Genomic DNA, 12,054 nt, shown 5'->3' on the forward strand with positions numbered 1-12,054 from the left:
GTACAGAGAAATACCAGTTTCAGGCGACTGCTTAATCAGAGCCCCTGGTAGCGCAATGACTTAAACCCTTGTGCTGGCAGGATTGCTGACCGACAGGTCAGCGGTTCAAATCTGGGGAGAGTGAGTTGAGCTACCTCTGTCAGCTCCAGCTCCCCATGCAGGGACATAAGAGGAGCCTCCCACAAGGATGGTAAACATCAAACATCTGGGCATCCCTTGGGCAATGTCACTGCAGACGGCCAATTCTCTCACACCAGAAGTTATTACAGGATGTGCATATGTAAGCTAAGTTTTTACAAGGATCATTGCCTGTATGGGTGCGTGTTGAGGAAGAACACCTGGACAATTAAGCAATTAAGCTTGAGCCACTCCCTGAATGGAGTATATCATGAGGAGTGCTTCATGGTGTATTCAGAGAGAGACATGGTGATCAGATGATCAGGAAGAGACTGGATGGGACTTCTATACTATAGGACTTGCTGAAGATCCTGAACAATTTACTACAAGACTTCTTGCACCAATGAAGAAGCAGAGAATGCATGATTTTAATGCATTGGACTTTTGTGTGAGTTATTTTGCTGCAATGGACTAGGTTTATTTTCAAGGCTGGTTATTTTGTAAAGCTGCATATGTATCTGACTACTCAAGAGTAAATTTTGTTTTTCCTTTTACTCTGACTCTGTGATTCAACTAGAGGGCTGGGAAGACTACTGTGTAGCTTCTGCATAGACTGATAAACTGCAACAGAAGTGACTCGCAGTTTCCCAAGTCGCTCCTGACATGAAAGAAATGCTTCATCCATTTTCATCTACTTTTGATTCATCTAACTAAAAAAAATTATCCTGCAGTATTTCTGTCTCCTTCTTTTATAATATGAGCATTGCCAAATGCTGAGTTTTACAGTGGCTTTGTGATGCAGGTTTCTGTGCTCATTTCAGTCTTCATGTAAAATCAGCACCGATTTAGTCAAATGTCTATATGTTGCAAGAGATGTGATTGATTGCATCACTAATTACTACAACCAAAACATACCTCAGACACTGTACATAAAATGGAAGACTTCATTTGGCACACAAAATATCAAAAATCTTACTTTGCCACTGCTACCCAAGTAGAATAGGAGGTTATCAGGTTCAGTTGTTTTAACATTCAGCGTTAATGTATTGTAATTAGTAGATAATATCTGGGGTTGATAAGCACGGATACAATCTCTTTCTGCAGAGACTGCAACTTTAATCTGAAAAGAAGAGAAGAAAATGCAAAGGTAAGGTTTTCATATAAGCCCTGATTGTCTTGAAAATAAGTATTTTGATGGTTATGCAATGAATTCCTAAAGCACATACAAACTAACAAAATTTAGAAATACAGATGTTTACATTTTAAACATCATTACTTATATAGTTCTATCAACATGCATTGTGCTTTATTAATAAAAGTCTTTGGGTTCTGTAGCTTACACTTAAGACTCAGCACAGAAGAACAGTTGAGAAAGGGAGGCAGAAATAGAGGGGGGAGGAATACAATATGTGATTCAGTTTTATTAAAGGCACAATTGGAAGAAGGCAAAATCGTCTAAGGCAGAGATTTCCAAACTGTGTGTTGCAATACATTAGCGTGCAGTTGCAGTGTGTAGGGGTGTCACACAAAAATAACACAAAACCTCTAAGTATGTGAAATAATCAATAAAGCATACATTTTAAAAATATGAATGAAAGTTTTTAATGAGATTTGTTGTGTCCCAATACATGTTGATATTACAATTTATATATATGTCCTTTTCTGTTATAAAGAGTTGCTTTAACCTCTAGTTTACTGGTAAAACTCAATTACTGTGCCACAAAATAATGCATGTTGAAAAAGTATGTCACCAACATGAAATACTTAAAAAGCTCTGATCTAAGGCAATGTGATTTAAAGTGGTGACCTTAAAATGTTCTCATCCCAAATCTATGCAAGGTCCCCCTATCTTGGTTGTATGTCCCAATCCAAAACAGAAGTCCCTTTAAAGAAACTGTCTGGATTGTGGTCTGATTCTAATGTAAAGTTCATATTACTTGGGAAATGTATTGGAGCTATGTAGCCTGTTTCCCATTCCCCCAGTCTTATGTATACACGTGCAAGGTTCTTACAGAGGCTGCCTGTTTGCGGGCCTGGCTGATGAGTTCTTTTATTTCAGAAATATTTCTGCTCAGGTTCTCTTCCAGCACTTTCAGAGGTTTCAGTCTACCAAATAACAGACCCGCTTGGATTTCAACTTCATTCACTTTTTTTTCAGCTGATGCTGCTACAAAAAAAATTAAGATTTCAAGAAAGAGTTCTGGTGAATTTCTACTATTCAAATTGGCTTTTATGTACATAAAGATAAGGAGCACTGTGGTTTCAAAACTGACACCACCCCCTCCTTGCATACAGTGACATTTCTAAAGAGCAATGAAGCAGTAAACATACCAGCTTTTGATGAGTCGATTATAAGTTCATTGGTTTTATGTAACGTCTCATTAACCTTAGACAATGCGGATGAAGTGTTCAGTAACTTTTCACTAAAACCCCCAGCATGGCTCAGTCTATTTACAGCAGTCACATTAGCTGATGCGGCCAGAAATTTTACAGCAAGAATATTTTCATTGGTATCTGAAACAGAAGATCAAGATTATTTGACTGCTTATCATTCCACATCTAACTGGAGTAGAAGATTCCAATCTTAGTCTTGGCAATTGATTTTATGGGCAAAATGTATATAACGTGAAAGGACTAAACAAGATCTCTCCCACAGATTTCTTTGCTTATTTATTCATTTGATATATAACCCACTCTTGTCAAGGAACCGTGAGCAGGAAATTGATTTAAAACACAGAATAAGAGCAAATATAAAAATGGAATTTAAGACAATTAAAAATATGTCAGAGGAAAACACTGCACTGAGCTGGTTATAAATAAATAAATAACTTTTATTTGTATACTGCTCTTTCTTCCCGAGGGGACTCAGGGAAGTTTCCAGCATAGGTAAAAGCATTCAGTTCCCAACACAAAATCATACAGAATAATCATTATAAAACATAATCATAATACTATTAAAACAGTCATACACATTTAAAATTAAAGTCAGTTCCAGTACTATGCCATTGGGCAAAATTCAACTACCAACGGCCAGAATTTCAGAGTGGGCCTAGACAACTATGAGAGGGATGGGTTTGTGCAACAAAGTATCACAGGGCCGGGGAAGTGGGCAAAGTGCAAAGCAGGGTCCTAACCAATGATCAGGGTAGGACCTGGGGCTACTTATTTCCAAGGCCTGCTGAACAGTTATAGGAGGGCTGGGCCAATGAGGAAGAATAGGGCCAGGGAAGTTGGTAAAGTACAGAGCAGCGATCTAACTGATGGCCAGGGTAGGGCCTGGGGCCAATCTCCTTTTCAGCAAACTATACATTTACAGAAGTCTCCTTCTATAAGAAAGAAATTTTTGCCTACTGCCAAATAGGGGTTGAAGATCTTGGGAGCAGACCTACAAATGTTCTCTCTTTCCAAATATCTGCTCATATAGAAGAATGCATTTTTTCATACAGCTTGGAATCAAGTCACATTTTGACATTAAAAAGTATGAACAGCAGAGGAATATTTTTCCCCAGGCCATTTTCCCAATTTGAATTTAATCACTCACCCCCATATGTTGCTGTTTCCTGCTGCATGTAACATAAAACATAAAGTAAAGTTTCTAACTTATCAGCACTGCATCCTAACAGTACTGACTATGGGGTTAGCAGACATTACAGCAATTATAACAATCGTATTAACATTTAAGTGCAGGTTTCCTTTACATTCAAGGAATGTAAGTTACATTTCAGTGCACTTTAACATCCTGAATTGCAAAACGGTTGCTTTTAATCTTAAAAGAAGAATGGGCTCATTAAACAGTTGTAACTTAATTTGTTCATGAAGAGCAGACTCAGCATTTTAAATTGGAAGTGCTTTTCAGACTGAGGCCACAGCGGATGAAACTTGCCAAACAATGCATATTAAAGCCAGCCTTTTTGCTACTCTACACTTTGTATTATGTTTTTCTAGCTAATTGCTACCTTGCTTTTAAAAAGTAAATATAGCAAGAAAAAGATCACGGAGGAGTTCTAAAGTGTAAGCACCTTATTTACATCGATATATGTGCTACTATATTGCTATATATGTGCAAAAATGGCCAATGAATTCACTGCAAATTTCAGCTAACTTTAAAGAGTAATGAAGTTAATGAAGGCATAAGTTTAATAGCTCAGTCTTTCCTTAGCAGGAATTCAGAGAAATGCAGTCAAAACACTTTTCCCAGTGAATATCCCCATTTCGGTTATGGGATCAAGGCACATAACTTTGCTAGAAAAAAACATGACACCTGCAAACATATAATATATATGCAAAAAAGTTTTCATCATTTCCAAAGCATAAAAAAGGAATTCTGATATTTTCCAATTAGAATTAATGAATGATATGCATGTTAAATGTGTGAGCCTTTCATGACAAAGAGGCACGTGGCAAGACAGATTTCACTTACCATTTGACAATGCATTCAGCTGTAGCAATGAAACATTGAATTGTTTAGCAATCCTGCTAGCTTGCTCTTTAAACTTTCCTACTTTTAAGTTCATGTCATGCAAGCCAGACACAAGCCCTGTAAAGAGAAGATTATTTGTAATCCTGATAAACCAATCTACTTCTCATAACCATCGTTAAAGTGGACCTATAGATAACAAAATGGAAGTCTCATATGAAAGGTCTTTTTTTAAAAAGGCTAATTCAGAACCAAAACACACAACTGGCGCTTCCAGACACCATCAAAATACAAGACAAATAAGTGGGGCAAAGCATCTGGTGGAAGTTTACTTTTTTTAAAAAAAAAAACCAGACTCTCTTAGATGCGCTGGACCTCATGTGCACTCATGCAGATATCTAAATGTACACACAAGCAGATTTCTTATTATCTCTCTTCACCCTGGTATAAATTCCACCTCTGTTTAATTTCCTAAAGATCAGAACAAAGGAATGCTTGCAGAGAGTTCTCATTGTAATTGCTTTCCATTTGTGCTTCCATTTAGCCACCTATATGTCCATTCCTCCATTTATTTACATCCCAGATCAGCTGTTTCAAGATTTTAAAATGCGCACATGTGCTGGAGTAGTCCACACCAGGTATATGAACAAAATCATATGTTTTCCTTGATTGCAGGAATATACAGTCATGCAATTATGCACATTTTCCACCAAAATTGGGTTTTAAGTACACCTTTTTAACATGTGTTTTATAGCTGTTATTCCAAATCAGCACACATTTTTGTGAAACATCATTAAGCCGCTGCCACCCCCTCTTTTATCCCGGTTTCTTCCAATATTTAGAGCATATGTAGAAGAGCCCTACATGTGCCTCTCTCCAAGACACAGAAGTGGGAAAATTGTGACCATTCTTCCCTCATGCTAAGTAGGTGATGGTCTTATTTCTTTCAGAGAAGCAATTCAGAACTGGATCATGTTAATCATCCATTTTTTACACTTTTATATTTTTATGTTAGTTATTAGGGAAGAAAGGAATTAGACAGCACCCTGAAGACTAAAGCTACACTACTGAATACTAAATTTAGAGGTGTCCTTGTCATTCTATTCCCTATTTCTATGTATGGCTGTGAAATCTAGATAGATGATATTTCATGGTTTCTCCCCAATATTTAATTATATTTATTTATTAAAATATTCATTGTTATTGTGTTTGTTTAGGTCCTTTCTGACTTATGGAGACCCCGAGTCAAACCTGTCTTGCAGTTTCTTGCAAGGTTTGTTGAGAAGGGGTTCGCCTTTGCTGAGATTGAGAGATTTTGATTTGTCCAAGGCTAGTTAATAGGATTCCATGGCTGAGTAATGATCTGAACCCTGGTTCCCAAACTTTCCCCTCTATCTGCAGATCTTAGGAAAACATACAATGAATTCAAATTGCAGCAATTTAAAACAATAACAATAACTTTATAATAGTAAAAACAAGTTATTTAGAACATGACAAAATGTTAAAATAATATAAAATAATGCACGCTGCAGTACATGTAGAAATGTGATCAAGTCAAGCCCACTATGGCTTCTTATAATTGATTTCATCTAAAGTAAGACATAAACTGAAACAATAAACAGGAGATTCCCCAGTCTAATCAAGGATTTCTAAGACATCTGCAAGAAAGGAGAGTTTAATTCTACATATCTATCTGGTAAAAACTTCTAAAATGGCTTTTTTGTTAAAAGCAGCCATTGTTAATCTGGTGCTCTTCCAGTGTGTTGGATCATATCTTTCACTAACACAAGCTCGTAAATATGTCAGAAGATTTCAAGATGGTTATGATTAATTTTCATTACTGAATCTTAACTTAAAAATTGCCTGTTTAGATTTAATCTTCTTGCTTAATGGCCATCAATATAGCTGTTAAAATCTAGCATGCAAACTGCAATTTATGATGCTGCTTACCTTCATGCTTCTTGTGCAAACTTTTGGTTTCAGTTAATAACTTGGAGCTAGCCTGGAGAACATGTTTCCCAGTTGAATCAAATGATTCTTTTGGCTGCAAACAATCAGATATGAAGGAAACATTTTTATGATTACCCCTTCAAAACTAAAATAATTGATTTTTGTCCTGATAATTTTCAAAAAATCTATCGCAGGCTAGTATACCAGCAATGTTTAAATGAATCTTTTCTTATGGATACATACCATATTGAGACAAACCTACAACTAGTTGTACAAATAATAGCTTTCATAGAATAGGACGTAATTTTTGTATGTGTATGGTCTAGTATGTTTCGGCATTGAATGTTTGTCGTTTATATGCTGTGCTCCACCCTGAGTCCCCTTCGGGGTGAGAAGAGCGAAATATAAATGCTTTAAATAAGTAAATAAATATTTTTTTTGTGAGAAAAACGCATATATTCTGAAATCCTATGTATATTATCCCTAATACAAGTCAAATTGTAATATGCCACAGATACAAGTCCTCTGTACTTTAAATACATGGCACATTGTATTTCACTGGGAATACTAATAAATAGAAGTGCACAGGATCAAAGGGTAATTTATAGTGAGCCATCTGTATGCTAGACTGTATCATCATATCCCTATCAACTCCATGTAGCCACACACACACGTACACTTTTATACCGGTTACTTCCCAGTTTTTAGCCATGTGTAGAAGGGTCCTAGGATTCAATGGGATGTTTCCCTGGCTATTAAAGTGAAATCATAGGGCTATAATTAGGTGATGTGAAAGAGCACCTGGAGGGTTGTCCACACAAGAGCCTTGCCTACCAACTTAGGATTTGAAGCCAGCACTTACCATATGTTCTGGTTCAGTTACAATCCAATGGGCATCAGCTACTAGGCTCTCGGCATTTTCTACTAGACCTTTAATGGTGGAGTAAGCATGGACTGCATTTGTTGCATTCAGAGACACATTTCTAACATTCAAGAGACCACTGCAAGAAATCACATAGCCATTTCACATAAAACATAAATCATTTAGAACATTACATGATCTGGAGGATTTTGGAAATCCTTTTTAATCCTTAAAAAAACCCAGTAACACTTGAATACTGAACAGTACATTCCCCTTAATCCCCAAGGCAGTTGCTAATGTGAATTCCCTTTACACTATAACCTTTATTTGCCTTAGGATTTTTTTTTACACTCCCACAAAAAGAGTGAAGTAATTGGCATTCCACTTCCAGTATCTTTGCCTTCCATTCCCACCCTATGGCGGTTAGTACTACTATGACTAAAAATGGGAATGGCTAAATACAAAAGGACTTTGACATTGGTAGTCTAGTCAGGATGATTTTACTGGCTGTGTGTGGCTTCAAATGGAAGGTGTCCACTCACATCAATCCAATGTGAGAAAATGCATTGTGTGAGCTGTGTAATAACTTCTAAACCCAATAAAGATTTCAATGCATTGTAGATTAAAAGCAAAATGAACAGCCTTTGCACTGCCTGCTCAATACGTCTTCCAATGTCCCACCACACCCTCAAAAGAACTGTGAAACAAAATTCTGAATTATAAAATGGCCTTTTCTCCCACCACTAAGTCACTCTTCACTGATATACTGCAACAACCATATTACTACTATGAGATCAACCTTAATGCTGCCATAGGTATATGTGCTGAAGTGTAGGACAAAATAGAAATATTTTAAGATCCATGTTTTAAACAGATATTACTATAATCAATATATTTCATATTTTGTTATTACCTATATTAATCCCTATAGTCTGAAATACAGGCAGTCCCTGAATTAAAATCACCCTATGCAGAAATGACTCATAGTTATAAATGAGAGTGACACAACAGGAAGAGAAAGAAATCTACCCCTAGGAAGGGAAAATATCATGGGGGGAAAGGCGTCTCCCCTAAAGCTTTATCACCAGCCCTTGTTTCCACAACAAGCCCAATTTTTCAAAATCTAATTTTCACAGGGACAGAAAGTGAGGTGAAATCTTCTTAACAGGGGCACAGACAGCAAAACATACACCCACAGGAGTGTTATTTTTTCCCTATGCTATCCAAAGCATGCATAGATGTGTGTGTGTGTGTGTGTGTGTAAATGGTTAGTTACACTTAAAATGTATTTGTTATGACTTGCATACAAATTCAATTTAAGAACAAATCTACAGAACCTATCTTGTTTGTAACTTGGGGACTACCTGTACTAAGAACTGCTAGTACTGGTTTTAAGCTATCACGGTAAATATTTGTATGCAAGGAGTCTTGTAGCACTTTTGAGTCTGAAGGCACTTCCAAAAAGCACAAACAAATGGGTTTTAAATGGAGGTTAAAAATCTTGAGACATGACTAAACATCCCCACACAGACTTATTCGTCCCGGGATTGGGTCCCCCCATTTATTTATTTATTTACGATATTTATAGCCCACCTTTCTCAGCCATACGACGACTCAAGACAGGTTACAGATTGGCACAAATCCTCACATGCTCCCTCTATTACGGAACAAGATGGAGGGGCAGACAGGGAACATCCGATGATTTTTTTTTAAAAAAATCACTCCTTTATGACCATATATGCACATATGCAACTATCTTAATAGAAAAATATAAGCAGGTTTGAATGTGCACAATGAAGTTCAGCACATAATGGAGGGATGAAAAAAAAAAACTTCTGCCAGACTTCTCTCTTCCCCTGTTGTTTATTAAGTCTCAGTTTATTATTATAAACATTAAAATAAAGAGTTTCAGAGAATTCTAACTGCTCTCCATTTGTGCTTCCTTTAAAGCAGCTGTGTGTCCATTTCACAGACCTAACAGCTGATCAACTGTTTTAGCTACAAAAACCAGGATTCCATAGCATTGAGCCATGGCAGTTATTTTGGTTTCAAACTGTTAGGATGCATAGACTTAGTCTACAAAAGCTTCCACTAGCAACTTAGTTCTCTCAGTTAATCTCAAAAGTGCTACAAGATGTTACTGCAGAATATTGATAACATCGTTAAGTCTTTGAATAGTTAATATTTATTATTATATATTGATTACCCCTTATATTCTAAATATCCTGAAATACTATTCCAACAGGAACCAGTTTCTGTGCCATAATCCACACAAGCACAAATACAATCACATTGCACTATTTCTTCTGAGTTGTACATAGACTATCAGTTGCAGTTTTGTCCTGGTGTGCACTGATACTGGGGTGTACACTGATACTCTCCTGATACTGAATATCAGATCCCAATTGAATTGAAATAGAACATGAAGAATTTCTCCCCAACAGATACAGCCAGACCCCAATTTAAATTAAGCAATAATTGTGACACTTCATTTTTTTTTGTTTCTGGTTACTTACGTCTCCAATTCACGAACAATTTTCTGTAAGCTAGCGGCATGCTTTTCTGTTTTGTAAATGAGATCAAGAGCTCCTCGGGTGGATATCTGCATGACCAGGTCATCCACATGCTGCCTCAGTTTGCCATTCCATAGCATCAGTCCATCCCAATGAATTTCTAGGCTCTAAATATTCAAAGTTACTAACATTTGAATCATGATAATTAACTTTATCAACTTAGTACTTAAATGTTTATATACTTACAGATGTCAAGTTAATTACATCTTTAGCAAGGAAAGCGGCAGCATCCACTTTCACTTTGCCTTCTTTGGTCAGCACCACAGTGACTTCCTGATCTTCATCAACATTCCTCTTTGTATTCTATAGAAAAGTACGTAATACTCAATAACAGTAGTTACTATAGAATATATTATAAGATTTGTATATAAAGTTATGCCCATTAAATACAAAATGCTAAGTAGACATACAGTCGGCCTTCCACATTTGTGGGTTATCTCCCTCTGAAGCCAAGAGAATATAATTTGTCCCAGGTCACCTACTGGTCTCCAAAGTTCTAGTTCAATATCAAACCACTACATAATGGATTACATACCTGAAATTATGTTTTTTTTATTATTGCTAAGACTAATATAGTTTTAAAAAACAAAATTTCCTTACAGGCTACTTTATATACACAAAAACATCTATGGTAACATAACACATATACTGCTGGCTTTCTTACATTGAATTTCTTGAGGTTACTATTGATAAGAAAAAGAAGGCGACTGGTCTCATTGATGTTAGTGGTAGCTTCATTCACAACATCCTTGGCTTCTTGAAGACCAGCGCTATGGTCCAATAAGGTACGTTTCACTGTTTTTTGCAGGTTCTTAAGCTCTTGTTGTGGTTTCCAATATTCTTTTTTGATTTGAGCTAAAAATCTTTCTGCAGCTCTAAAAAAAAGAAGAAAGAAACACAATCCATTGCCTATTTTCTTAAAAACATTTTATAATTTGCTATATTTTGTTTATACAGTTTTAGAAACCTTAATGTAAAAATGTATTGCTCATGACTGGATACAATCTTTCAGAAATCTGTGTGAATCATAGCTGGGTTCATACGAACATAACTGAATAGGTTTAATATCTTGATAGAAGTTTAGATCAAATCAAACCAAATTTTAAACATGTGGCTTACTCTAGAATAAGCTCAAGGGATAATGGTTCTATCCCTCTGTTTTCCACCACTGGATCATGGTGGGGATCCACAACTGTAATTTTTACCATCAAAAATTATCTTTTGGAGCAAATGCACTTCTTTTTGTAAATAAAATGTAGGTGCAGACCAAACCAGGACTATGCTAAGGATGGAAGGGTACAACCTTCCATCTTTCCTATCATGCTTTTCAATCTGGATCCTGCATTTACTGGAGCATGTCAACACTGCACTGTCCTCAAGATGGCACCCTTCAACACTCGAACACGGGATATTCTCTGTCCAGCAACTTCTGGAACTTCACACATTCTGACCCTGTTTAGCTTTCAAGATCAGATGGGATCTGGTTCCTTTAGACCCATCTACAGACAACTTATTTAAAGAACATTTTAGAGGACCGGCTGTAAAGCCAGGTGACAGAACACATGAAAAATGAATGCTGCAACTTCAGATACTATTATCTCCAGGCACCATAATCTTTTTTGTATACCTAGACTAAAGGCACCTAGGTATGCAATAGAAGATATTATGCAATAGAATAACAGACAATACTGCATATCTAAAGATCATAAAATAATCCTGCCTCAAATCCTCAAGAACTGCTGTCAGTCAGAGATGGCAATGCCAGACTCAATGGAGAAGCATTTTGACTAAGTGTTAAAGCTAACTTCATACAAATATATTTGTCTATTATACTATTTGCACTATCAATGTGAGCACATGGAGAAATAACAGTGCACTTACTTCAGTTCAAGAGTGCTGTTTTGGTGTAGATGCTTAAAACGTCTTCCACGCATTAAGTCCAGTTTAATGGGAATCTCATCTTGCAATTCCTGTAATGTTTTGTTATACAATGGGAAATCAGCTCCTAGAGTTTGGTTGAGAGATGCTGCCATTTCTTCCAGTACTAGAAGAAAGCAGAAAAGATCAATTAGAGGAGATAAGTGATTTATCTACACTGTTTTGGACAAATACAGTAAAAATGTGAATAAATATTC

The 12,054-nt window shown here is 36.5% G+C and overlaps 1 protein-coding gene across 1 annotated transcript in view; it reads right to left on the reverse strand.

Moving 5' to 3' along the window:
* LAMA1 (laminin subunit alpha 1) overlaps nt 1-12,054 on the reverse strand; it is a 115,865-nt gene that overhangs the window by 24,810 nt on the left and 79,001 nt on the right. Inside the window, exons 36-45 of the mRNA XM_060775074.2 lie at nt 11,801-11,963; nt 10,584-10,794; nt 10,106-10,222; nt 9,863-10,026; nt 7,347-7,485; nt 6,485-6,578; nt 4,538-4,654; nt 2,449-2,631; nt 2,130-2,284; nt 1,094-1,237 (exon numbers count right to left, since the gene is read on the reverse strand). Coding sequence (XP_060631057.2) covers nt 1,094-1,237; nt 2,130-2,284; nt 2,449-2,631; nt 4,538-4,654; nt 6,485-6,578; nt 7,347-7,485; nt 9,863-10,026; nt 10,106-10,222; nt 10,584-10,794; nt 11,801-11,963 — 1,487 coding nt within the window. The remainder of the gene's footprint in view (nt 1-1,093; nt 1,238-2,129; nt 2,285-2,448; nt 2,632-4,537; nt 4,655-6,484; nt 6,579-7,346; nt 7,486-9,862; nt 10,027-10,105; nt 10,223-10,583; nt 10,795-11,800; nt 11,964-12,054) is intronic.

This window comes from Anolis sagrei, chromosome 4, assembly GCF_037176765.1.
Source record: "Anolis sagrei isolate rAnoSag1 chromosome 4, rAnoSag1.mat, whole genome shotgun sequence".
NCBI lineage: Eukaryota > Metazoa > Chordata > Lepidosauria > Squamata > Dactyloidae > Anolis > Anolis sagrei.